Source organism: Lacerta agilis, chromosome 12 (assembly GCF_009819535.1).
Source record: "Lacerta agilis isolate rLacAgi1 chromosome 12, rLacAgi1.pri, whole genome shotgun sequence".
NCBI lineage: Eukaryota > Metazoa > Chordata > Lepidosauria > Squamata > Lacertidae > Lacerta > Lacerta agilis.
Window position 1 is genome coordinate 44,752,865 of NC_046323.1, and position 27,796 is coordinate 44,780,660.

The following is a 27,796-nucleotide window of genomic DNA, read 5'->3' on the forward strand; positions in this document are numbered from 1 at the left end:
TAATTCATATATACTTGAAATATATTAATATTTCTATAATGCACATTCAACTAAGGCCTATTCAAAGTGGACCCATTAAAATTAATGGACTTAAATTTCAACGGGTCTGTTCCAAGGAATATGACCAGCACTGTATACAACCTCATGCCTTTTTCCAGTTACCTTGAAAAGTTATATTAAAACATTAGTTAAGTATTTTCTTCTGATAATGGGAGCGGCATAAAGGACATATGGGTCTTTCTCCCAAGGAGAAGTCTTCAAATGCTTGAACACAGGTACTATGAAACATGTGTGAACAGGAGAGCAGAACGGTCTTGCTGGAGCATGATGGGTAGCTGGCTTGGGGAATTCCGTCCTGCAGGTGAGTAGGGTAGATGAGCGGCATAATGCAAATTGGGCAGTCAACTATGTCTTGCCGGAAGGCCTGAAACAAAGAAAATGGTAAGCATAGAAAATACTGAACTGGCTTAATAGCAACACTTTTGTATTCATACACAAAAAAGTCCAAAAGAATTTGAAAAAAATGAAAATTGGCTTTGAAATGTTCATTTTTGCAACAGCTCTTAAGCTGACAGAACAGTTGAAACTGGAATTATACTAGACTACACCAACTTTTGCAGCACTAAAGTCTGTCAGCCATTTCTGGTAAAATAAATGAGGAAAGCTATTTAGGGGAAACCAACAACATAAACACCACCAGGAAATAAAAATGAACTCTACCCCCTCTTTTTTCCAGCAGTGGGGGGTGAGTGTGATGGAAGAAAGAAGAGCTTTCCAGTTCTTTTTTTACATTCTGTCTACTTTGCTGCTGGATCTTTGATTGTCTAGCCTGGGGGGGGGGGGAGGTTCCTCCTGGATTGTTAGCAGACCCTGCATAATTAGCAGACCTCTTTTGGGCGAGAGCAGGAATTTAGGCTTAAAGAGTTGGTTTGTGTGCTTGCAAGGGGTTACCAACAGCCAGCCACTCTCCTTATTTCTCGGTGAGGGGAGAGATGGTGTGGAAGACACTGGTTAAGCTTAAAGAGTTTGCTGGTTTGTGTGAGGGGCTTGGAGGGAGGGAGGAGTGAGAGAGCAAACAAAGCAGGAGAGATGATGCCTGCAAAGTATCAGCTGAGCTACCCTCTAGGAAGCTGTCATGTCTCTACCTTCTGTTCTCGGTATATTTTATGAAACACTTATCACGATGTCATTTCAATACCAGTATTTGATATTCCAGCTGAGCTATTTAAAATTTTAAAAGATGATGCTGTTAAAGTGCTACACTCAATATGCCAGCAAGTTTGGAAAACTCAGCAGTGGCCAGAGGATTGGAGAAGATCAGTCTACATCCCAATCCCAAAGAAGGGCAGTGCCAAAGAATACTCCCAACTACTGCACAATTGCGCTCATTTCACACACTAGCAAGGTTATGCTTAAAATTCTACAAGGCATGATTAAGCAGTATGTGGACTGAGAGCTCCCAGAAGTGCAAGCTGGATTTCAAAGGGGCAGAGGAACCAGAGACCAAATTGCAAACATGTGCTGGATTATGGAGAAAGCTAGAGAGTTCCAGAAAAACATCTACTTCTGCTTCATTGACTACACAAAAGCATTTGACTGTGTTGACCACAGCAAACTATGGCAACTTCTTAAAGAAATGGGAGTGCCTGATCACCTCATCTGTCTCCTGAGAAATATCTATGTGGGACAAGAAGCTACAGTTAGAACTGGATATGGAATAACTGATTGGTTCAAAATTGGGAAAGGAGTACGACAAGGCTGTATATTGTCTCCCTGCTTATTTAACTTATATGCAGAATTCATCATGCGAAAGGCTGGACTGGATGAATCCCAAACCGGAATTAAGATTGCCAGAAGAAATATCAACAACCTCAGATATGCAGATGACACAACCTTGATGGCAGAAAGTGAGGAGGAATTAAAGAACCTTTTAATGAGGGTAAAAGAGGAGAGCGCAAAATATGGTCTGAAGCTCAACATCAAAAAAACAACAACTTAAGATCATGGCCACTGGTCCCATCACCTCCTGGCAAATATAAGAGGAAGAAATGGAGGCAGTGAGAGATTTTACTTTCTTGGGTTCCATGATCACTGCATATGGTAACAGTAGTCACGAAATTAAAAGACGTTTGCTTCTTGGGAGAACAGCAATGACAAACCTAGAGAGCATCTTAAAAAGAAGAGACATCACCTTGCCGACAAAGGTCCGTATAGTTAACGCTATGGTTTTCCCAGTAGTGATGTATGGAAGTAAGAGCTGGACCATAAAGAAGGCTGATCGCCAAAGAATTTATGCTTTTGAATTATGGTGCTGGAGGAGAGTCCCATGGGTTGCAAGAAGATCAAACCTATCCATTCCTAAGGAAATCAGGCCTGAGTGCTCACTGGAAGGACAGATCCTGAAGCTAAGGCTCCCAGACTTTGGCCACCTCATGAGAAGAGAAGACTCCCTGGAAAAGACCCTGATGTTGGGAAAAGATGGAGGGCACAAGGAGAAGGGGACGACAGAGGACGAGGTGGTTGGACAGTGTTCTCGAAGCTACCAACATGAGTCTGACCAAACTGTGGGAGGCAGTGGAAGACAGGAGTGCCTGGCGTACTCTGGTCCATGGGGTCACGAAGAGTCGGACACAACTAAACAACTAGTCAACAACAACAAAGTGGGTTGTAACTATTAAGATCAGGTAAAGAATCTCTGGCCCACAAGCCTGATTTCTGCATTTTTTTTTTTTTTATCTTCTTCATCTTATTACAAGTGACTTTTAAAAGTCATACTATGTATGGAAAAATCTATACACAAAGCTTAAAAGATATGCATTAAACATTTGTCTTCTTTCTTTCTTTCTTTCTTTTTTTTTTATAAATATTTTTATTAAAGATTTTCAAAGGTAGTACAATGTCTCTCTCAAGTTTTTCCATATAACATTTTTATAAGTCAGTGTTGGTGAGACATTAGAAAAGAAAGGGGGGAAGGGGGAAGAGGTGGGTGGGACAGGGAGGTAGGTGGGGTGGGGTGACTGTTTCTTTTTTACTTGACATGAATAGGGTTTGGTGTCAGCATTGTTTATGTAGGTTCTCTGTTGTTTGCTTATGCTCGTTTGGCGGTGAGAGAGGTCGGAGTTGGCTTGCGGTGTGGTTGTTCGTTTGTGGTTGGCTGTGGTGATCTTTGGTTTCCTGTGTGAGTGGGGTTGGTGGGTATTTTGGGTCAGGTTAGCCATATTGATTTGTATGCTGCCGGTGGATTTTTGTCATTGTCTTGTTGGGCTGTGTATGTGATGAAGGGGAACCATACTGGGGTGAAGGTGTCTTCTTCAGTTTGTTCCCGTGTCAATTTCAGCTTACTGGTTAGTTTTTCTAGTAGGGCTGTTTCCCATACTGCTTGGTACCATTGGTCCATGTTTACTCCTGACAGGTCTTTCCAGTGTCTGGTTATGATGTTTCTGGATGCTGAGAGTAGATGGATTATGAGTTCTTTGTGTTGTAAGTGGGCATTATTGTCTTGGAAGATGTTTAGTAAGATCAATTCTGGGGTGATTTCTAACACTTGCTTGGTTATTTTACATATTTCTCGTGTGGTTGTTGTCCAGAATGTTTGGATTTTGGGGCACTCCCACCACATGTGGAAGTATGTGCCTATGGAGGTGCACCCTCTCCAGCATTTTGGTGAGGTTCCTGGGCGTATTAGCGCTAGTTTTCTAGGTGTTAGATACCACCTGTAGGTTAGTTTTAGGGTGAGTTCTCTTCTCTTTGTTGATATGGATTTAAAGGGGGGTTTAGACCACATTCTGGTCCATTGGGTGGGGTTGATTTCGTATCCTATGTCATCCTCCCATTGTTTTTTGATTGTGTCTAGGGAGTTCGTGGAATTTTTGAGTAGTATTTTATATATTGCGGATACCAGCCCTCTATCGCATCCCTTTGTCATTAGGATGAGGTTTTCAAAGGTTGTCAGGGGTCTGGTTGCTGCTGATTTTACCGTTGGATTGTTTAATATGGCATGTAATTGGTGTTGTGTTAACCAGGGTATTTGGGTGTCTTCTAATTTGTCCTGTATTTCTTGTGTTGACAGAGGTTTGTTGTTTTTATAAAAGTCTATTAGGCGGTATAGTCCTTTGGATTGCCAGGTTTTGGTTTGGAGGTTTTGTGCTGCTTTGTGGAATAGTGGGTGGTAGGTCAGGGGGATTAGTGGGGATGGGGTTGGGGATAGTTTGCCTGTTTCTGCTTTCCATGCTTTGAACATGGTTTGTGTGTATCTACTAAGTGTTGTGGGGATTTTTCTTAGTTTGTTTGGGAGGAGTGGGTATGCTGTGGTGCAGATATTCTCAATTGTTTCCCTTTCTAGGTGTATCCATTGTTTTGTCTCGTCTTCTAATATGTATGGGATTATATGGCGTATTTGGTTGGCTCTGTAGTATGCTTCTATGTTGGGGATTCCCCATCCTCCTTCTGCGGTGGGGAGGTGTAGGTATTTGGTGTATATTCTTGGTTTTTTGTGTGAGAAGATAAAGGATTGTAGTTTTCTTTGCCATTTGCGGAGTTGGGTTGGGGGAATCCAGATTGGGAGGGTTTGGAATAGATAGGTTAGTTTTGGGAGGATGATCATTTTGATCATGGCTATTTTGTCTGAGAGAGTGAACTTCATGTTGTTCCATCTCTTTAAGTCTTTGTTTATTTGTTGCCATAGGGGTTTGTAGTTGTGGAGGTATAATTTGTTAAGGTTTTTGGTTATTTGTACTCCTAGGTATCTGAACTTGGTGTGGCAGAGTTTTATCTTGGTGGTGTTGGTGAGTCCTCTTTGGATGTAAGGTGGGGTGTTAAAGCACATGGCTTCCGATTTTTCAAAGTTTACTTGTAGGCCTGAAACCGTTGCAAATGTGTTGAGTTCTCTGATTAGGGAGGGTGCTGTGTTTGAGGGATCTGGTGTTGTGACCATTAGGTCATCTGCAAAAAGTGCTAGTTTATAGGTTCTGCCTTTTATTTCCACCCCCTTGATGTCTGTGGCTGCTCGGATTCGGATAGCTAGGGGTTCCAGCGCTAGGATAAATAGGAAGGGAGATAGTGGGCACCCTTGTTTTGTGCCTCTTTGGATTGTTATGGTATTTGAGTCCATATTATTAATTCTGCATTTTGCTGAGGCTTGGGAGTATATTTGTTTGATGGTTTGTAGGAAGTAGGGGCCAAATTTCATGCTAGTTAGTACTGCTGATAGGTATTTCCATTCTAGGCAATCGAAAGCTTTGAGGATGTCTAGGGACATAATTGTTAATGGGAGTTTAGTTGCCTTGCTGTGTTCAATTAGGTTCAGTAGTTTCCTGATGGGGTCTGTAATATTGCGACCAGGGACGAAGCCAGTTTGGTCTGGAGCTATTAGTTTGGATAAGAATTTTTTCAGGCGGTTGGCCAAGATTGATGTGAATATTTTGTAGTCTTGGTTTATTAATGAAATCGGGCGGTATGATTCTACCTTGAGGCTGTCCTTCATTGGTTTTGGGATGGAGACTATTTTGGAGAGGGTCCAGGTTTTGGGGATGGGCCCTCCTTTCATGATGTCATTAAAGAGGCGTGTCATGTAGGGCATCAGGGGTTCTTTGAATTTCTTATAGAATTCTGCTGTGAAGCCATCTGGGCCTGGAGCTTTGTGTGGTTTTAGGTTTTTGAGGATTGTGTCTATTTCCTCTGGGGTGATGGGACTGTCCATATATTCTTGTTCCTCATTAGTTAGAGTAGGTATGTTCATCTCTGCTAGGAATTCTTTGATTTCCTTCTCAGGTGGGTTACGGGAGGTGTATAGATCAGAGTAGAAATTTGCAAATTCTGCAATTATTTCTTTGGGGGAAAATGTCGTGCTGCCACCTTTTTTGGTGATGCAGTGTATTCTTGTTTTAAGTGTTTTTTTCCTACATCTATTTGCTAATAGTCTGGAGTTTTTCCCTCCGTATTCATAGAAGCGTTGTTTTAAGTATAGAATGTTGATCATTGTTTTGTTGATTTCTAGGGAGTCTATTTCTCTTCTTTTTTGTTCTATAAGTTGAAGCAGTTTTTTAGATCCTGTTTGTTTGTAGCGTGATGAAAGATTGGTGATGTCTTGTTCTAAGTTGTTAATTTTAGAGGTGGTTTGTTTTTTAAGGAGTGCTTTCTCTTTTATGCAAGCTCCTCTGGTGACTGCTTTCATTGCGTCCCACAGGAGGGGTGTTTTTATGTTGTCTACATCGTTTTCCTTGAAGTAGTTTTGGAGGGTTTTAGTGAGGCTCTCTCTAATTTGTTTGTTTGTAGTTAGGGTGGGACTGAAGGACCATGATGGGGTGGTTTGTGTTTCTTCTCCTATTTTAATAGTGACTTCTACTGGGGCGTGGTCAGTGATTTTGATGTTGCCTATATTTGTTGTTTCCACTAGAGGGATCAGACCCTGTGTGAGCAGGATGCTGTCCAATCTGGATACTGTGCCGTGGCGTCCAGATTGGAATGTATGGCTATTATCTCTTGGATTTTGCTCACTCCAGATGTCGTAAAGACCCCTGTTTTTTAACATTTTCAGTAGTTTGTAAGAGTCCCTAATTGTTGGGGGGATTTTTTTGAGGTAGGCTGTCCATGAGTTTGTGGGGTGAGTGTTTTTTAGGGATATGCCCTTCAAATTTAGATTGAGGTCGCCTCCTAGGATTGCTTCCCCTTCAGAGAAGGAGAGGAATTTGTTTAGCGTTTTTTGGAGGAATTCTAATTGTTTTGAGTTTGGGGCGTATATAGAGCCAATTGTCAATTTGATTTTGCCATCTAGTGTTCCTTTGATGAAGATGAATCTGCCTTTTTTGTCTTTTAGGACTGTTGTGGCGTTGAAGTTCAGGTCTCTGCTGAGTATTATTGCTACGCCACGGGCTTTTCCTGAACCATTTGCCATCCACTGTTGGTTAAAGCGGGGGTCGCTCAGGAGTTTGCTCCCTTTGGGTGGGTTGTGTATTTCTTGTAGGAAGGTGATGTGTGGTCTCATGGTATTTATGTATGAGGTGATGCGTTTTCTTTTGATGGGGTTTCCCAACCCCCTCACGTTTAATGTAATTGCTTTTAAGTTAGCCATCTTGCTTCTCTGTTATGTATAGATTCCTTGCCAACCCGTCTGGGTTGTCCTGTGTCTCTCACTTTGTGTTGTTTAGTGAACCTGTGGGGTTGCGCTGACCTAGGGTGTGGTGGGGGGAGGGCTAGTGGGCTTAGAAGTCGGTTTGGGTTAAAGAGTGGGGGATAGGTTGAAGAGGGTTTCCTATATGTAGTCATATAGGTGTTCGTTTGGGGTATTTTGGACTCTTTGGCGTTTAGCCGGTTGGTCCTGGGTCTCAGCTGGTGTGGAGGGCCATGTTCAGGGACAGGCCGTCCCCCTTGTCGTTTGCGATAAGGGGTGTCCAGTGAGACGGTATGGAGCGTCTTTGTGACGCCAATGTTGTGTATAAGGTTCAAAAGCAGTGCTACCAGTGTTGGTAGCAACATTGTTGGTGTGTTAGGGTGGGTGGGTGTATTGGTACGCTCTGATGCCACCATTGTGCTGATTAGGTATCAGATTTTAGTCTGGATTTGGGTTGTGTTATGGGGGTTGGAGGAGTTGTTGTTATTGTTTTCTTCCCCCCTATTGTAGGGTGGGGGGGGGGCTGATGAAGGTGTGGGTTGTAAGTTGTTGGGTGATGTGGGTGGGGTTGTCTGGACTGGTGTTGGGGTGGGGGTTTCTGTGGTGTGTGATTTTGGGGGGTGTTGATGGTGTTAGCAGCGTTTATGGCTTGGGGGGAGGGGGGAGGGGGGGAGAATCACCAGTCCTGCAGTTTGGGTTGTTTTCCGGTTACTTCATTCAGTCGTTGCTGTTGTTGTTGTAGGGTCGTTCCGCTGTGAAGTGTTGGTTTGGTTGGTCTTGGTCCGGGTTCTTGTGCTGAGTCTTCGGTGGGTTGATTCTGTGTATGTCGGAAGTTGTTTGTATCGATACTTATTGTTGTTCCGCTTCTCTTGCTTCTTTTTCTTCTTAACTGTTGTCCATTCGTTTTCTGTTGTTTCATCATCGTGATTGTGGCTGTTGCTTGACAGGTCTTCCTGTTGCCATTCCGGTGGAAGATCAAGTCCGAGGTTTTCCATTAGTTGCTGAGCTTCATTCTTGTTGGTAGCCATGTATTGTGCTGTGTTGGTTGTTACAATGAGGCGGAAGGGGAAGCCCCATCGGTACTCGATCCCTTCTTGTTGGAGACGTTGGGTGCATGGGCGTAGGTTTTTTCTCCGGTTTAGGGTATCCTGGGACAGATCCTGAAAGACAAATATGCGGTTGTCTTTGTATCGGAGGTTGGTTGAGTTTCTGAGTTTATTCCAGATTTCTTCTTTCTTTTTGTAGCGTGCAAAGCACACGATGATGTCCCTTGGGGGGGCGTTGGGTTTCGGCCTAGCTCTTAGGGCTCTGTGTGCCCTCTCCAGATCGTCTGTCTCAAGCTTCAGGCCTGGGATTGTATTTTTCAGCCAGCTTACAATTAGTTCTGCTGGGTTTTTCTCATCTGTATTCTCAGGGAAATTGCGGAATCTGATGTTGCAGCGTCTGTTTCGGTCTTCGAGGTCTGCTTGCTTGATTCTCATTTCTGTGTTTTCTCTTTCCAGTTCGTTTATTTTCTTTTCCATTTGTGCGTACTTCTCCTGGTATTGTGTTATTGTTCTTTCTTGCATTTGGTTCTTGTTTTCTAGGGCATTCACTTTAGAGGTTAGATCGTTGATTAGTACCTTTAGGGGAGCCATTGCGACCTCCATTTTTTCTGCTAATTTTTCTGCTAATTTTTCTGCTAGTCTCGCTTCCATTTCCCTTAGATCTTGTTTCGTTATTAGGATGTTGTTATCCTGGAGGGGTGTTGTTGTGGTCTCAGCGTTGTTTGCTGTCTCTCTGGTTGGTGCCATCTCAGTCTCCCTGGTGGTTTTGCTTTGAGGTCTGCTTCGTTTCCTCTTGGAGTATGGCGTGTTGCGGTTAGGAGTTGTGGTGTTGGTGGGTCCTGGGTATTGCTGGGTTGTTGAGCTGATCGGGTGTTGTTGATTGGTGGCTTTGGCAGAGCGTTCGGGTTAGGCGGCCATTTGTGTTGTTTCTTAGCTGTGTCTTAAGAGATTCTCTGGGGTTTCTGTATTCACCTCAGCGGTGGCTTCGTTTCGGGGAGCAGGTAAGTAGACAAATGGGTAGGCCAACAAAGGAGTTCGCAGGAGGGTGGGGAGGGTTCTGTGGTTAGGGTTTGGGGGGGTTGTGGCTACTATAGAGGGAGGGTTTTATCTTGGGGGGGTTGGGGGGGAGACAAGACTACCCTCTTAAAGACAGGCTGAAATGTAGTCTAGAGAAGGGGGATTTGATTTAAGGGGAGTGGAGAGGAAGAGGGGAGAGGGGGAAAAGGGGGGGCTGGAGCCCAAGGGTGGGGTTGGGAGGTTGAGGGTGGGATGGGAGGTATGGGTAAAGAGGAGGTGAAGGAAGATTGTTTTTTGTTTTGATTGAGGAAAGAGGGGGGAAGGGGGGGTTAGAGGTATAGGAAGGTGGGGTGGCTTTTATTTATTTATTTTGTTTTGTTTTGCCCCTCCCTTTAATTAAAGAGGCGAGGGGAATAAGGGAAGGGAAAGGAGGAGGAGCAGGGGTCGAGTAAGCAAGCAAACAAACAGACAAACAGTAAGAACAAAGATGAATTTAGGGAGGGGGAGGGGAGGGGAACGAAAAAGGGAAAAGAAAAAAGAAGAGAGAGAAAAAAAGATTTAAAGAGGGGGAGAATGTATATATATATATATATATATATATATATATATGGGTAAAAAAAGGGGGCAAAGAAAATTTTTAAAGTTTTTTTTTTTCTTTAAAAAAAAGGGGGGGATTAATAAAAATCTATATATGTAAAAATAGAATTAAAAAAATATAGAGAGAGAGGGGGGAAGGGTGTTTTTTTTCTTCCCTTTTCCTTTTTCCTTCTCTCTTCCTTTTAGAGGCTAAACAAGAGTGCGGGGGGGGGGGGTTTCCTATTTGTTTACTTGCTCACTCGTCCCTCCACCCCCTCCTTCTCACCCCCTCTGGTAATAAAGAGAGAGGAAACGGGAGGGGCAGAAGGGGGAGAAGAGGGAAACAATAAAAAAGATCGAGAGGGGGGGATTTTTCCCTCTCTTCTTCCTTTCTTTAAAAATAAAAGACAGCAAAAAGTAAAAAGTAAAGGGTAAAAAGTAAAAATAAAAATAAAAATCTCTCCAGTGCGCGGTGTCCTTCCAGAAGGCCTCCCTCTGGGTTCAGGCCTTCTTTTTCTCTCTTTTCTTCCCCCTCTTCTTTTCTTTTAGTGCAACTGTCGATGGGGAGGTAGGCTCCGGCTGGGCCTGTTTTCCTTCGTGCCCTTCTTCTGCCTACCTCTCCCTTCCCTCGGCGGCGGCTGTGGTGTTGGGCCGCAGAGTCAGGGCTTTACGTTCTATGGGTTACGGGGGCCCGGCGGCGTGGCGGCTGCGGCGGCAGCGGTAGGAAGTCGGAGCTCCCCCCCGTTTTCCCCCCTTTTCCCTTGGGTTGGGGGTGATGGGGGTGGGAAAGGGCCCTCTCCCACCTTTCTCTTCCTGGGGGGGGGGGTAGCTGTGTGGCAGTGGCAGCAGCTGCGGGGACGCGGCTTCTTTTTCGGTCCTCTTCGGCCTCTCCTCAGCCCCCGGCGTGTCGGCGCTTCGCGGGGCTGGTGGTTCTAGGCCGTTCTCTCAGGCCGTTAGGCCTCGGGTCTCTGGGCTTTGTCCGGCGGTGGTCGGGTGTCCCTGTTTTCGCGGGTTTTCGCGGGCCCGTCGGGGGGGTTCCGGTGGCTTCCCCCTGCGCTTCGCAGGGGCTGATGGTTCTAGGCCGTTCTCAGGCCGTTAGGCCTCGCGGCTCTGGGCTTTGTCCGGCCGGTGGTCGGGTGTCCCCGTTTTCGTGGGTTTTCGCGGGTCCGCCAGGGGGGGGGTTCCGGTGGCTTCCCCCGGCAGCCCCCGGTGATCGAGTGGCAGCGGCGGTGGTCCTGGCGGCACGGAGCCCGGTCTGGAGGCTCTGTTGGCGCTGATCGCCTTTAGGAGCTCCGCGGGTCCGTGCCGATCGCCATTTTGCCTCGCCGGAAGCCCCCTGATTTCTGCATTTATAAAAGAATTTCTGTACCATCATATAAAATATCATCATGGTGTTCAACTATAAAATATAAAACACACTTAAAAACAATCCTTAAAGTGACTTGCTAATCAATTTAATCAGCTGCAAATACCTGTTGGCATAATAAGGTCTAAAGTCACAAGCAACGATACCTGTTGAATCTCTGCTGGAAAGTGTTCCATAGCATGGTAGCAGTGACACAAAATACCCAATTTTTAGCAGAGACTGGTTGGGCCTCTGAAACATGGGCAGCAACTACCGTATTGGCCTGAATATAAGCCTCACTTTCCCCCCTCCAAATTCTGACCTTACAAAAATTGGCTTTTATGATATTGCTGCTGAAATAGACATACGGTAAAACGGAACGGGTATGAGTGCCTGCAGAATTTTAAGGGAGCAGCTTATATTCGGGTAGTCTTTTTTCTCTCCCCCCCCCTCTTGAATTTTAAAGGTGTGGCTTATATTCGGGTGCAGCTTATATTTGGGCCAATAGGGTAACTGCTCCTTGAGATGATCTCTCTGATCAAGCTGGGGTATAAGGGTTCAAGAGGTCCTTAAGGTACGTTCATGCCTCTGAATTTGGCCCATTCTGAGTGCACATACTTCACAGAGATCTCTTTATTTCCAAGTTTTGGTGCTAAGCACTTAAAATCAGAGATTAGCCTGAACCTGTTCCTGGCTTGAAATTTGAATTGCCTGATCATATGATGTAAAACAGATAGCTCTCTCAAAAACAGCCCATGGAGGGTTGGGTGAGTTCTGATCAAGCCCTGGCACTGAAAATGGTTCCCTGAACTTGCTCAATGGGTTAGATTCCTAAGATGCCAACACTGAACAGGATGAAGGGTTAATGCAGCAAATCAGGTAACTACACTCTGTGCCGGACAGGTGGTAGAACGCTAAGGTAGATTATGTTAAAGCTTCAAGAACAAGTTGGCATTGGCAACCTCCAATAGCTGGCTTTGCTGTCTGAACTAGGCACACTGATAATTCTGCGTGCAGCGGAGTAGTGGAAGCAGTTTTGGACTTGGATCAGAAAAAAGTAGTCCAAAACTTTGTTCAACCCATAAGCTCACAGATAATGATGCAGAAGTAGCCCAGCAAACCAATCCTCCCTCATGGGAGTAGTACATGCACACCACTGGAAAAGGGAGGACAAAAATGTACATAATAGCTACCAGTTAATTAACACAAAGCACAGGAGGTAGAGTCAGTCTTTTAGCTAAAAAAAGGTAAAGGACCCCTGACAGTTAAGTCCAGTGTAGACGACTCTGGGGTTGAGGCGCTCATCTCACTTTACAGGCCGAGGGAGCCGGCATTTGTCCGCGGAGTTTTTCTGGGTCATGTGGCCAGCATGACTAAGCCACTTCTGGCACAATGGAAAACCGAAACCAGAGCAGCGCATGGAAATGCTGTTTACCTTCCCGCCGGAGCAGTACCAATTTATATACTTGCACTTTTTTTGGTGTGCTTTCGAACTGCTAGGTTGGCAGGAGCTGGGACCGAGCAACAGGAGCTCATCCCATCATGGGGATTCAAACCGCCAACCTTCCAATCAGCAAGCCCAAGAGGTTCAGTGGTTTAGACCACAGCGCCACCCGCATCCCACGTCTTTTAGCTAGGTTGAGGTAGAACCCATTTTTGTCTCTGAAACCAACCTGCATCTGTATCTTTTCCCATTCAACTTCATCTATTCCTGGGCCCAACTTCTTGTCTAGCTGCTGAAACACGTTTTGACTTTCAGCTACATTAGAATCAATCTCGGAGAAGAGTTCATCTATGCGGGTATCATATGAATTCAATAATCGTTGGCAGATCTCTGAAAACTGAAAAGTAAGACAAAGATTTTACTCCCATTGTAATAGGTTGCAAGCAGATCTGAAGAGTATGAGGCATCAGTGCCAGGGTTGCCTCCATTGCAGGGAGTTAAGACGCGCCCTTATGGCTTAAATAATGAATCCTATTCCCTATCCACATTACTAGCTTTGCATCTGCTTCTCACTCAGAATGTGGGGACACAATCTAGAGAGTGCTCCCAATCAGGATTAGAACCCTTTGCCTGTTTTCTACTTAAAACTGCCCCTGGCTATTTGAAACAGAAAGAAGTTTCCTAAATATTTTTATTTATTTATTTTATTTATTCAATTTCTATACTATCCTTCATCTGAGGACCATAGGGCAGTTTTCTTCATGCCACTAAGACCAAAGTCAGTGTTTACAATTAATCTATTTTTATTTTTGAAGTGCTTCCCATGAAACATCCCAAAGTGTTCAATAAAAACATTTATGAAAACAATTTCAAATGTGATACTGATAAAAAAAATCTATAGTTAAAAGGCTTGTCTTCATCAGACACCAAAAATATAAATATGTAATGTAAATTGTATTTTAAAAATAAGTTTTTGGGGATCCTAATGTTTTCCTTTCTGGACTGAATAGAGCGTTCCCACCTCTCCTTCACCCTGGCACTTCCCCTCCTAGGGGTTGGGGAACTTTTGGGGATGGTTTGTGATATAGTGTCGTGGGCTGAAGACAGAAGGAGAGGTGGCAGAAACCACCCCTTTCACTTTACATGAATGGATAAGCAACTTGGGATACAAACAGTTATATGTTTTCTTCAAAGGAAAAGTAGTTAATTAATGGATAAAAGGAAAATATCCTGTTGATACCTTTATTTCCCAGAAAAGCTGTTTGGATGGGGTCACGAAGAGTCGGACACAACTAAATGACTAAACAACAAGCTATATTTAAGAAATTAATTTTGTATCTACTTCGTGACCTCTCTGCCCTTCAGCTTGAACAGTATGACAAAGTGGAGGCATTCTAAATATTTTTATCAATATGTAAAGCACCATCAGTCACAAGTTTTAGGCAACGCCCAAGAACAAGATTAAATTAAAGATGCACACAAAAGCATTGAGGTGAACTTTGTCCACCCAAGGGGAACCCTTTTAAAGCAATCCATCTTTATGTCAGCAAATTGCTTACTAATGTGTTGACTTTAAAGTAAAATGAAAAGACTGGAATTTACAGCATATCAATGAATCAGTTGATAAGCTTTTACTGGTTTAAAATCCTCATAGCCTTGCTGCCTGGAGCCACATCAAGTTAGCAACAGAATGTTTGCCATCTCTATGTGATAAAGGAAGTCAAATGGCTAAACAAACTCATGGACCATTATGCTGTTTGGTGAGATTTAAATTAAAATCTTTGGGAAGAAGTCACATGGTAGGGAAGGAGGATACTAGAACAAGCTACACTGTTTTACAAATAATATACCTAGCTTCTTAAACAAATGTCTGCATTTTTAGCTAAGTTGAAGATAATGTAATGTATTTGAAAAGATTTAATTACAGCAATAAAATATCTTACTTCAATTAGATGACATATACAAGCACAGTTCTAGATAAGGATCAAAGAAATTCACTACCAAGCACACTGAATTCTAGGCAACACTTCACTCTGTGTATACATTGGTGTTAAAAATTAGCATAGCTTGGTTGCAGTAACCTTTTGCAACCCCTTTGATGTTTATTAGTAAAATCTTGAATGGGTTAATAAAAAGGCTACTGTGCCACTGTCAGACAAATAAAATACATTCTACTTAGCAGTGACATTTCAAACACAAGGTCTAACTGTAGAATTTCTTTACCAGTACAAACCCTGATCCTTGTTTTGTGTGTTACTGCCAAAGGAACTCAATATACAGTATATTTTAATACATCTTTTTAGCAGCATTTTTAACTGTGTGGTTCTGTAACTTTTGAAAAGGTAAGACTTCCATATTAAAATGCTTTTTTGCAATCTAGAAACACCCGTTTTGGAGGATCACAGGGTGACATTACAATCTTATGCATGTTTACTCAAAACTAAGGCCTGCAAGGATTGACTTCTAGGTAAATGTGCGGAGGATTGCAGACTAAGTGCCTTAAGAAACTGATATTTACAGTGCAATCCTATATGTTTACTCAGAATTAAGCCCCACTGATTTGGATGGGACTTACTTCTCATGTAAGTGTATTGGATAGCTTTAAACCTACAGTGATTAATAGTGTGCAGAATCAGCCATAACTTTCACTTGCTAGTAAAAATACTACAGTATTTTTGTATGTATCTAATGGAAATCTGTGTGCATCTTCCTGGGTGCTTGAATTATAAATAATAGAGAAACTTGGTTTATTCATATGTTTTATCTATGAAAGCCATCTTATTGTTTCTGCAGGCTGTTTTTTAATCTTCGAAGTTGAATCTATCAGTAGGTACTTGTAGATAAGTAATGTGAGCAACACAGATGATGCTGATAAGGACACATGCTCTTGATTTGTGTCATTCTTTTCGTCCTGCATAGATGTATCCAACAATGACAACATCATGATTTCATGGAGCAGATTAAGTGGTAAGGGACTGGGAGGGGCTGATTGGCAGGAGGCAGTACCTGTGTTTAAATTAATGTATCTTTGCATAAGTAGCAGATATATGAACAAACCTTGTGTCCCCAAATACAGCCACTTCACTCCTCCACTTTTGTAAGCAAGCAAACATACCAGGAAGTCATTTGTTAACTATTGTTTCTCTATTCATTTTCTATATCACATTGAAATTAGAAAACTACAGTTAACTGCTTTGGAAAAAGCCAAAATATGAAGTCAACTTCAAAATGTGGCTTGATATCCCAGCTTGCTCTAAAGCCATTAACTATAGATTTTCTGACAGAAAGTGGCTTGATATCCCAGCTTGCTTGTGACCATTTTGTTGTTTCCTTCATGACTTCGTCTTTTAAATCCCACTCCAGTAGTAGGTTGTACATTCTTGATATTATCATTTTACCTGATTGCAATAATTCTTTTTGTAACTGAGATCTCCTGCACGAAGCCCTTCTTTTTATCCTCTTTGAATAAATTTACTACAGTGGTGCCTCGCAAGACGAAATTAATTCGTTCCACAAGACTTTTTGTCTTGCGGAAATTTCATCTTGCGAGGCACCGTTTCCCATAGGAACGCATTAAAATTTAATTAATGTGTTCCTATGGGAAAAAAAGTCTGGGGGCCCCTTCCAACCGGCACCGGAGCCTCGCCACGCCGCGTTTTAAAGCTGCAGCGAGCGAACAGCTGCTCGCTCGTTGCAGCCTTAAAACGCGGCGCGGTGTGGCTCCGGTGGGGAGAGGCGCCGTCGGATCGCACCCGGCCATCCAAAATGGCGGGCGCGATCCATCTCCGCCCCCACCGGCACCAGAGCCTCGCCGCGCCGCGTTTTAAAGCTGCAGCGAGCGAACAGCGGCGCCACGCCATACAGGGAGCTGTAAAGGCTTACTTTTTGGCTCCGGTCGGGAGGGGTGTTGTCTATCGCGTCCATCTTGGATCGACTGTACATGGCTGGAGATCGCAGACATGCACAGTCGATCCAAGATGGATCGCGTCCATCTTGGATCGACTGTACATGTCTGGAGATCATCAGATTGTGGTCAGTCAATGTTTTGGATTGAATTTCATTTCATTTTTTTTTTTTTTGGTATCAGATTGTTCGTGACCTAGATAGCATCTATCCTCCCTGCTGATTGTGCTGAGGCAAAGTAGTGGGTGTATTGTCTCTCTAAAGGGTATTTGTGTCTCCATGCATCTCTCAGATTGAGGGTTTCCACCATTTGGAAGAAGGATTGAGGCAACCTCCCCTTCTTAGTTTTCCTATCACTTTCAGTTCTGTCAAATAATAGTGAGGTCACTCCATTAAAGTCACCCATCAGTATGATTTCATCACTGTTATATTCAATCAATTCTTTCTCAACTTGCCTGAAATACTCCATTTTATTCCCATTAGGTGCATAAATCCCTACAATCACCAAACGTTCTGTCCCTTTTGAGATTTCTACTCCTAGTGTTCTTCCTTCTTCTTCAATCTCTTATTTTCCAAGATTCTCCTATGCCTACGTGTCACAAGGGTTTCCTGCAAACATATTACATCCCATTTTTTTCTTCAATATATGCTCAATCTTATTTCTTTTGTTTTTGTCATTTAACCCATTCACATTCCAAGATATTAATCTCAGGTCCGTTAAAATTATACTTTATTTATCAGTTTCTAATTAATATACACTACTCTTAAATTTCTCTCATCAGTAAGGTTTGTTTCACCCAGAATTTAATGTTCTTGATATATTATCTTTGATGCACTATTCACCCTCCCCCCCTTCCTTCTTTTCGGTGAGTCTCCAAGTTCTTTCTTATGTCTTGCCCAGAATTTCCCTAGCTCTTCAATTGAGTGAATCGAGGTTTTCCTGTCCTTGCAGGTAAATGTTACCCCCTCCGGGAATCCCTTCTTTTCCTGTCTTTGTACTTGGTGCGACTAACTCAGCATGTCTTCGCCCTTTTCTTCCCTCTATCTCTTTCTTTATCTCTGTTGTTCTACTGTTCTCCACCTCCTTTGCGACCACCTCCTTTCTTTCTTTCCTTTTCCCTATTTCCTTCTCTGAGTTCACGGCATCTGGGCTGTTTTCTATCATTCTTTCCATCTCTCCCCTTCTCTGTTCCTCCGTGCTCTCCCTCCACGTTCTCCATGCGATCCCACATTTTCCTGATTCTTCCCCGCCGTTCTCCTCCCCTCCAATTCCTCATGCTGCCTCTCCAACATCGTCTGTCCTTCCTTTCCACTTTTTAAATCCTTGTGTTTTCCACACTTTCACTTCTATTATTCTCTTTAAACACTCTGCTTTCTGTTCTTTACTTATCGCAAGGTTTCGCAATGCACAGCTTTTAAAGATCGTCACTCGGTGAGCCTCCTTTTCTCAATACTTTTTAAAACTGTGGTTGTGTTAAAATAAAGTTCCAGCTATCCCCCAGGATATCTTGTCTTGTATTATTGTATGCCCTCTGGGTAGCTGCCACTTTTACCGGGTCCTGAGGCGTTTCGCGGTTGAGGGCGCAACCTCTCTAGCGCTGGGCTCTCTGCCTTCCTCTTTATCAGGTAAATATTTGATCTTCAGTCATGTTAGAGCGACAGAAAAACCCCTTTCTGCGCCGCCTGGGCTGTTTTCTGAGAACCTCTCTTCCTCAGCTTTTAAAGGGGGGTTTCTTCGCCTTCTCTCCCCCTTCCCTCAGACCACGACGGTAGTGTCCTGCTCAAGCGTCGCAGAGCACTTTTCCTGACCCGTTCACAGAGCGCACCCCGCTGGAAGTCTGCATGTGTTATTTTCTGCAGACAAGGATGACTGGTTATTACTACCAATCTGTCCATCAAACCTAGCAAGTTGAGTGGATGGAGCAGTGAGTTACAGGTGTTTCTTACTCCACTCCTGGCATAGCATTAAAACCATGAGAAAAGAACTGTTCGTATATACAGAAGAAAACAAATTACACAAATGCCAACTTTCCTAGTCTCAGGAGTGTTGCTGGAACACTGTTGATCTGGTCTCCTTCATTTTCTCTTGTCAACTGAATTCTGCTCTAGACAAGGATGGGGACGGGACGGGATGCTCAAGGACAGTGTGTAGACCACATTAAAGGTATAAAATACTGTCCTGCATTCTAGTCCTTTTAATAAGACTAGGTATTACAGCAGGCCTTTTCTTTCAAGGGACCCATGGATCAACTGCAGTTCCTTCCATGGCTATTTGCAACTTCCTGAGAACTTCATGGAAGTGCATAGAGAGGAGGATGAATATGTACTAGGAAAAATTAGAGGCTAAGAAAAACAAATTAAAAGAGTTAACAGTTACAATATAACACTGTTAATATAATGATGCTGCCTCTTATGTACAAGTTATGAGAGTCGTTTTAGTAGTGTGCCCCTGTATTAGAAAGAAGCAGCAAGGATATGACAACTAAGGAAGAGTTGGTATGGTTGATCAGATTTTTTTAAATAATGAAAACAGAAGAAATCTGTAGAAGGAAAAGACAAAGCTTACGTTATGGAGGGTCTGAGGGGCCTCAACACCTATTGTCGTGTTTTTGTTGAAATTAATACAAAAACTTCCTTGTATGTGAGCTGTGTACACACTCTAGTTCAATATTTCTTAGCCAGAAGGCATCCCATCTCCAGGGGCGTATTAAGATATTTTTTGTGTGGGTGTATTTCCAAAAAAAATAATATATGTACAATATAATTAAAAAACAGAACATTATGAAATTTCCATCCATTTGAACATTAAAATAAAATAATTAGGGAAGTTGGGTTTGAAGTGAGTGGTGGGATTTCTGTATTAGCTAAAATGGGGCATCAGTTAAAACAGGTTGAGAAGCACTGCTCTAGATCATGGCCAGGGACTATGATTATGCAAACTGTGGCTCAGCCAACTCTTCTTTATATTTAGCTTTCTACCTTTAATTCCATAAGTGCATATTTTCAAGTTGTACAGATTGCATTTTAAGATTAAGACTGAAGCTTGATTAACATGTTACATTTTGATGTGATAAAGTCACCTTGAGGTGATTACCCCATATCAGTTTTGAGGCAAATATATTGTTTAAATATGCCCTCACATGGTGAGAGCTAGTAATTACTGTGACACAGTAAAGCATTGAAGCAATTTTTTTAACTAGGTGTGGGAAGATTCAAACCACGCATCTTAGATTGTAACTGATGCAGTAAAGTCAACTCGAGAGTGATTTTGCTGCATTGAAAAGCAACATGATTGAACTTGAAAGGTCAGAAAGACAGAGAGCATGATGGGTGAGAGGACATGGCTTCTTATTGTCATAACCATTATTTCCTTTTGTTATAATATACATATGTTCTTAATATCTGCAACTACTTTGTGTCTCTAACACTGGAATGAACGCTACTGTTATTCTACATAGAAGAGATATCCATAGAAATAGATACCGTAATATGTGAATAATTTCTGGGAATTGAATCATATCATTAGAAGGGCATTGAATATGATTTATGTATGAAACATGACTTTGCCTAACAATTAAATAATCCTTCGACAATATAATAAGAAAATTCCACAAAACTACAAAATGTAAGATTCCTGCAGAACTAAGAATAACTATTTTAAAACATTTGAAAAACATTTTTGTTTTCAGCTGTTGAACTATGAAAGGCATTTGAAATTATTCCACATGGTAGTGTCCCTAACACATTTCTGTGTAGTGAACTGCAACACGAAGTGGAGACCTTTCTTCTCACTATCCCATAGGTAAAGGTCTAAACTAAAACTGAGATTAAATCAGAAGCACTGTAGCTATCCAGCTCTTTCACCATGTACTGTACAGGAGAAAAACAAAAGAGCACTTACCTGCAAGTTTGACTAAACATTAAATGCATGCAGAAGAGAATCTTCAGGAAAAACCCAGAGTCATTATATACTTTTTAAACATTATCAAGGTGTATTAGGTTTCTGTTGTATAAAGTATAACTTATTCTGAACAATTTAATAAATGCTGGAGTTGTTTTGTTTTTATAGCACTATAATTTGAGGTTGAGGAATCTGGGGAACATTGTTAAGAATTAAAAAATGCTACACATACCTTTTCTTCAAAGAATTTTTTTCTTAATTTGGCATCTTTTGGAGGCACTGTTTTTCTTAGCTTTGTATACCATTTCCTAACAATATGCCCCCGCCAAAAAGCTTGAATTCTGTAGCAAGAAAAGATAAAATTAAAACACCCAGAATGAAGGCTAGAAATAGGGCTTTGCGAGCTTTGGTGGCTCCTATCTTGGGACTAACAAATAGGATGAAAAGAGAGCTCATTTCTGTCAGCGCTGGATACTTTAGAGGAATGGCTCTATTAAATGGAGCCAAAACTGCTAAGCAAATTTAGGTGGCCACCATGCATCCAGAATGCATTTGTACCAGTTATTGTTTTTTGTCTTCCACCACTACTAGAACATGACAGGCTCTCCTACAGCAGCAAAACATAGCCCTTGACTGTGAGCTCCTGACTAGACACTTCCATTTTTTACCATTTCACACCAATTATTGCTACTACAAGTTAGAAAGATTTTCTATAGGTAGAAACATTTTTATGGTCTTTTATCTTTAAAATCTTGCTAGCAAGTCATTTGGTTTTGCATACATCTACCATCAAAAGCAAGATTTCCCCAAAATGATAATTTCTAGTAGTTTCGTAGTAACTACTATTCCACTCTGCCAGTGGAGGCACTTGCACGAACCACATGGTCTGGAATGAGCCTGGCAAATGATTACACATTTTCTGAGCAAAATCAACCTTAATCTAAAATTAACTTAGTATCTGGCTCAAAGTGAAAATCTGCACAGAAGCTTTGCATCTCTGCTTAAATATGAGACAATTAAATTGTAAAAATTAAATGTTAATCAAAAAGTTAAACTATCATTCTCTAGCTCTGGTATAACATTGCACCCATCACTGTGTAGTGTCTTCTGTGTATGCAGATCTTCCAATAAATGTTTCTCAGTGAAAACAGTTTTGTCATTTGCCAGTCATCCTTACCTTGTAGCACACTTTATTTTAAATAGGCGTGCTCCATCATGAATTACTCGGGTCTGATACTGGATCTTTCTACACATTGGACAGGTCTTTTTACCTGCAAATCTTTCATAAGCTTTCAGGCATGCCTAGAAAAATAACATTCAGTTTTACCTTTAAATCTGCTTGAAATGTGTTCTCCCCCACCACCCCACCATCTTTATACAAATGAGTTTGTGGGTACAATTTATGCAAAGCTTGCACAGGAACTAGCAGCTGGGGAAAGCAAATGTACATGATGCTAAAATTCTGGAAACATGTTATTTCAAAGTAATGGAATTGGACTGGGGAGAGGAGTTCCTAAAATTCTTGATCTGTTTCTGTTCTTCCTATACTTCCATGTTGTCTAGGTACTTTTTGCCATCCTTATTAGAGCACTACTCAGACTGCCAATTCCAGATTTACTTTACTTTATTAGAATATTAATAAAACTACTGTAATAAAATAACTATGAAGCAGCTAGAGTAAATAAAGAGCCATGTATAGTTAAATCTTGCAAATTGTTTATTCTTATACACAGCTAAATCTTGCACATCATTGATTCTGATACACTTAACTATTAAATGGAATGCAACACTATGTCCACTGACATAACTAGAACCTCAAGAGTGCATAACTACATGCAATTGTGGTACGTTTGCCTTTATATATATGAATGATAACATTTCACAATAAGATAAAGGACACTGATCCATCTCGCATGTAAAGATAAGCCAAACTATGGCTTAGTGTGCTTTCTTGGAGATCACAATTACAGTACTTTGTTCATTCTTCAATCCTATCATGGAGAACTAAGCCATGGTTTAATTCAGCACATCATCTGAACCTGGGCTCATGGTTTATCTTGCTTCAGACAAGCTATGCGCTGTAAACCAAGATATGTTCATGATTTACTACATGCCATTGTTGTGTTGAGGAGACAAATAATGAGTCTGGGTTTGGACAACACACTATGTTGAACGGCAGCTAAGCTTACAGCAGCAGCAGCAGCAGGAGGAGGAGGAACAAAGGAGCAAAACAGCCAGAACCTTTCTCTAGGAGTCCATGTATTCATGCTAAACCATGGTTTGGCTTAGTGTTACAAGAAAGAGCAACTATCTCAAAACAGTATATCCTCAAGTTATTTCAACTTGTGAACCTTAGAAACAAAAGCCTGACTTCAACACTTTAAATTCACATTAGTTCTACAATCAATGTACAAGACTGTTTTGATGCACATTTCACTTTTAATAAACGTAGGGTTTACTTACTTTGTGAAACACATGAGAACATGACAGCAGCACCTGTTAGGAGAGAATAAAAACATCTTGTGAAACTTAAAAGTTCATCTATCTATCTATCTAGTGAAAACTGCCAATGGCATGTCAGATAAATAGCTTTCATTGAAGAAATAGAATATTTAGGGCTAAATCACAATTTGTAATTATTTATCTAGCAAAACCTTTATCTAGCAAACCTAGCAGTTCAAAAGCATGTCAAAGTGCAAGTAGATAAATAGGTACCGCTCTGGCGGGAAGGTAAACGGCGTTTCTGTGCGCTGCTCTGGTTTCACCAGAAGCGGCTTAGTCATGGTGGCCACATGATCTGAAAGCTGTACGCCGGATCCCTCGGCCAATAAAGCGAGATGAGCGCCACAACCCCAGTCGTCCATGACTGGACTTAACGGTCGGGGTCCCTTTACCTTTATCTAGCAAAACTTACATTAACAATTTGGGGGATTTGGCTACAATAACAATCTGCAACTTCAGATCAAGAACAAAAAGTTGCAGTTAACTACTTTGAAAAGTTGTTTCCTAACCTATATTGGCTTTCCCTTTCTTAAAAGTGTGATTGCAAGCAATTAAGAAATTCTACCTTAGTACAATCAAAATTCCTAGAAATGTTCATGAACTCTGCTCAGGAAATGTTATTGTTGGTGATAATAAGAAGTTTGTATTATTGACTGTAATAAATAAACTTAAGGATCTTCTTCCAAAGTTTTTCAACTCCCGTGGCCTGCATCTCCCCCCCCCCCCCGGCAGGTTTACAAAAATGGTGCAAATTTTGAGCTATTTCACAAGGCCTAGACCTGAGCTATTTATAGTAGCTACACAATGTAAAGGTACCCCTGACCATTAGGTGCAGTCGCGGATGACTCTGGGGTTGCGGCGCTCATGTTGCTTTACTGGCCGAGGGAGCCAGCGTATGGCCTCCGGGTCATGTGGCCAGCATGACTAAGCCGCTTCTGGCGAACCAGAGCAGCGCACGGAAACGCCATTTACCTTTCTGCTGCAGCGGTGCCTATTTATCTACTTGCACTTTGACGTGCTTTTGAACTGCTAGGTTGGCAGGAACTGGGACAGAGCAACGGGAGCTCACCCCATCACAGGGATGCAAACTGCTGACCTTCTGATCGACAAGCCCTAGGCTCTGTGGTTTAACCCACAGCGCCACCCGCATGTTCCAGCTCGCTCAGGAGTAGCAAACTATTCCATTCTCAGTTGGGAAGTGGTCCAACTTTTCCTATGCCCAACTTGAGCATACATTATATCAACACACAATGATACAAAAAGAACCTGTACAGTGGCAAAATGATATAATTTGTTTTGCTATCCTCTCCCAACTGTCTTGTTCATGCTTTGACTGTAATTTCAGTCCATATTTCAGCATATTCATAGGATAGCTGACAATGCTGAAACAGACAAAATACCTGTGGCTGAAGTGCAAATTCTTCTCTGCATATGGCACAAGGTTGAACTGAATCTCCTTGTTTTATGGATCGTTGTTTCACATGCTCCCATTCCTCAATGGTTAGTGGCATGGCAGGAAGTTCCACCAACCCAAGTTGCTGAGCTATAGACACAAAGTCCAAAATATGGTAATGACATTGACACACATTAAAGCTTTTTCCTCATGGAAGCTTTCCTCCTTCTGTGTATACAAACATACATCCATATACTATGCCAGCACAGGTTTGAAAATAATGGCTCCAATGAAAGTAACAGAAAAATAGGCAATCAGTGAATTAAACTTTCTTTGTCCTTTTTAAAAATGGAATTCTGTTGGACAGAGTTCTTTCAGACAGTGCGCAGGCTTTAGTCCCACAAGAAACCACCAAAAATTAATGCTTTGTGCATGTGCACATATGAAACTTATTACTAATCTGAATATTAAAATCTACATTTAAATGAAAAATTAATTTTGTTTTATGAACCCTTAAGTCTCACTTATTCAGTGGCAGATGTGCCATCTGAAAGCAGCACGCAACAGGTAAACTATATTTTTTTTCAGGCAAGCAAAACCTCTGACAACTCTTCAACTGAAGTTACTGAGAGAATATGTGCAGTGCAGGGTACCAATGATTAAAATCCTGAATCAAAATTAGATGGTCAGAACATCTTATGTAGACTTCAGATCCTATCCTTATATGTATATTTGTATTTACCTACTGTAGCACGGAAACCATTCCATGTTATGACTTACAGAAAGTGCATTGAACAATTAAATGAATGCAGACTGATTGACTGATTGTAAATTTTTTGGAACTTGCAGGCTTATTTGTCTGAACTAACAAAAGGTGTGATTCTTGCAAAGTGAAGAATTCACCCTTCTACCTAGTATCTTGGTCATCAAGCCAGTCCAATGAAGTGTTCTTTGAAGGCAGTTATTAATCCTTTTTGCAGTTGTGAAAGATGTAGCAGGCTTTAATGTTTCTGAGAAATCCTTTGTCATATCATATATAAATTGACTTTCCTCATATATTGCACAATAGCAGCAGTTTGGGCCTATGACTGCACCAGAGATTTGTGTGCATGTCCAATCTGCATCCCTCCCAATTCTGATGGCTTTTTATTTGCATGGGCATTTGCTATGCAGCTTAAAGGTGGGATGCAAGTGCTTTAAATACACAAACAAATGTAATATGCCTTTTTTAAAAATGCAGTTGAGATATTAGCAGAAAGAAAGCTGCAGAAGAGGTCGAAGATGTAGGATGATGTACGGAAACCAAGATCTTAATTTTTTTTGGCAGTGTTGAACTATGAAGTCCCTTTGCCCAGAGAGTTATGTGATTGCATACCTACATATCTTAATGAGCTTCCAGTTGCAGACTTCTAAACATACCTGTAAGTATCTAATGTGCTTGCAGGATTAGAGTTTTAAACCTCTGGAGTCACATTTTTTAAGTGCTGGGGGAAGGGGTTGAAAGGGAAAGAAAAAGCTAAATGCTTTTCTATTATTGGGTTAATAAGAGTGAGCTAGAAACTTTAGGAGAGAGTCAGAAAAGTGTAGACATTTTAGCTGGGCAGGCCTTCCTGATTGCCAGATAATATAACATGTTATCTCATGGCAATATTATGTGTTGCCTGTGCAACTCCTGTTTCCTGAGGCAGGATTCTAAGCTTCTGCATCCATGTGTTTTTATTATGAGACACGACTGCTTCTTCATTTGAAGTAAGTGTTTAACTACAGGCATTATTCATGGGTTTGCCCTAAAATCATTATGAAAACATAACTTGTAAAGTTTTGAGCAAGGGGTAGGAAAAGGTTAAGTAAAAGTTTTATGCCCAGACTAGTAACTGCCTTTTGAAAAAGCAATAGTTGCCCAAGTGCTTATCCCACCTGCAGTAATAATACAACTCTAGATGGTGCTAATACAGTTTAATTACACTGTATTTTCAGTCCACTAATATAAAGAACTCTCTTACAAAAAGTTATTTATTCTGGAAGGACTGTTTTTTGCTATTCTTTATCACAGTGGCAATTTACATATATGGGTGAGGAGGAAATAATACATTCTTTTAAAGACATTGCCCTTTAACCCAAAGCCAGAGCTACTATTTTAAAGGATGAAGTCACACAGTATATTATGCACATGCATGCAAGTAAGTCCTAGCCTTCGTGAGATACGTCTTTGTTAGCAAACATATTGAGTGAACACAATTATCAAAGATAGTCAGCACCTTATGTGGTCGTCCCCCCCAACCACTGTAATCTATTACATTTCAACTGAAGGTAATCATAGCCATATCAGTTCACAAATTAGGTTTTCACCTCCCTACCAATTTTTTTTACTCTAAGTCTTGAAATGAATTAGCCTTGGTCTTTAAAAGTTCATATTTAGAACCTCCATGTTCAGACAGTATTATCTCTGAATAGTAGATGGTTAGGCAAACCAGGTCAGGCTATCTTTGTGCCCTGCTCATAAGCTTCCAAACAGTGCAGACTACATGGGTCTACTTGTAAGGACAAGTAGTACTCTTCTTCTGCTTTGTTGCAATATGGAAAAAAATACTTATTATAATTTAATTAATATTCTTTCAAATAACACATTGTAACATAATTTACCTAACGTGAGAGGCTGAGGACAAGGATCAAGAACATACTCCTTTTCTGGATCTTCATTTTTTTGTTGGTGCCTGCTTGTTTTCTTTAGTCCAGTATCAACTACTGCTCTGATTGTCTCCTTCTTCACAGGTTTGTATGAATTCTTTTTACTCTGTGTCTTTGACTTAAAAGGATCTGCTAATGAAAGATTCTGCAGCTGAAGATTATGTAAAATGTGATCTTGTAATGCCACGGCGGTAAGTGCTACAGAGTCTCGTTTGGAGGAACTCCCCTAAATAAAGTTTCATAATTATTATTATAAATTACTTCTGTATGTGTACGTTATGTACTGCATATTAAACAACAAAAGAAATTCAGCCCTTAGCCAATGATGGTTTTTTCACTTGACAGAGGCTTTATACTCTTACAACTCCCATGCTTGAAGTCTTACTAATATACAATTACCATAATATGAAACATAAGATTGATGTTTGACACATCCTAACTTTTACTTATATAAAGGCAAAAGAAATCTTTGATTTATCATTTATATTAAATAAAATAGCAGCAATTTTTAAACTTTTAATTACTGAACCCATAATTATTATGTGCAATAAACTCATTATGAACTATAAAAGTTTGACATGCCTAAACATATTTTGTTTCGATGTAATTAAAAACCAAACCTTAGGCTACTCTTGCCTTCCAAAGCAACTACACATTAAAAAAAACCCATGTCAGTAGATAATATTCTAAATACATCAAATGGGCCTATTTATAATACCTTATTGTAAAAGTTACAATTTTTAGCATGTTTTACAACCATACAATTCATGCACCTTGCTATATTTCGTTTGCATCATGGAACTGGAGGCAACGATGATTTTGTTATCTTCAATACGGAAGTATGCTTCACTGATCTAAACATTTGATAGAACA

At 41.2% G+C, this 27,796-nt stretch overlaps 1 protein-coding gene across 1 annotated transcript; it reads right to left on the reverse strand.

Moving 5' to 3' along the window:
• RNF32 (ring finger protein 32) lies at positions 1-27,796 on the reverse strand. The gene is made up of 8 exons (XM_033165602.1): positions 27,697-27,796; positions 26,879-27,149; positions 24,243-24,385; positions 22,804-22,836; positions 21,518-21,642; positions 20,573-20,681; positions 12,766-12,933; positions 1-424 (listed from the first exon to the last, which is right to left on the reverse strand). The coding sequence occupies exons 1-8, from the start codon at positions 27,718-27,720 to the stop codon at positions 185-187; spliced, it is 1,113 nt and encodes a 370-aa protein (XP_033021493.1). The 5' UTR covers positions 27,721-27,796; the 3' UTR covers positions 1-184.

Coding starts and splice junctions, on each gene's coding strand:
- RNF32 (XM_033165602.1), bottom strand. CDS start 27,720: ATGATGCAAACGAAATATAGCAAG. Junction 24,386..26,878: donor TCCTCAGCCTCTCACGTTAG/GTAAATTATGTT, acceptor TTGTGTCTATAG/CTCAGCAACTTGGGTTGGTG. Junction 425..12,765: donor GGGAAAAGATACAGATGCAG/GTTGGTTTCAGA, acceptor TCTTTGTTTCAG/GCCTTCCGGCAAGACATAGT.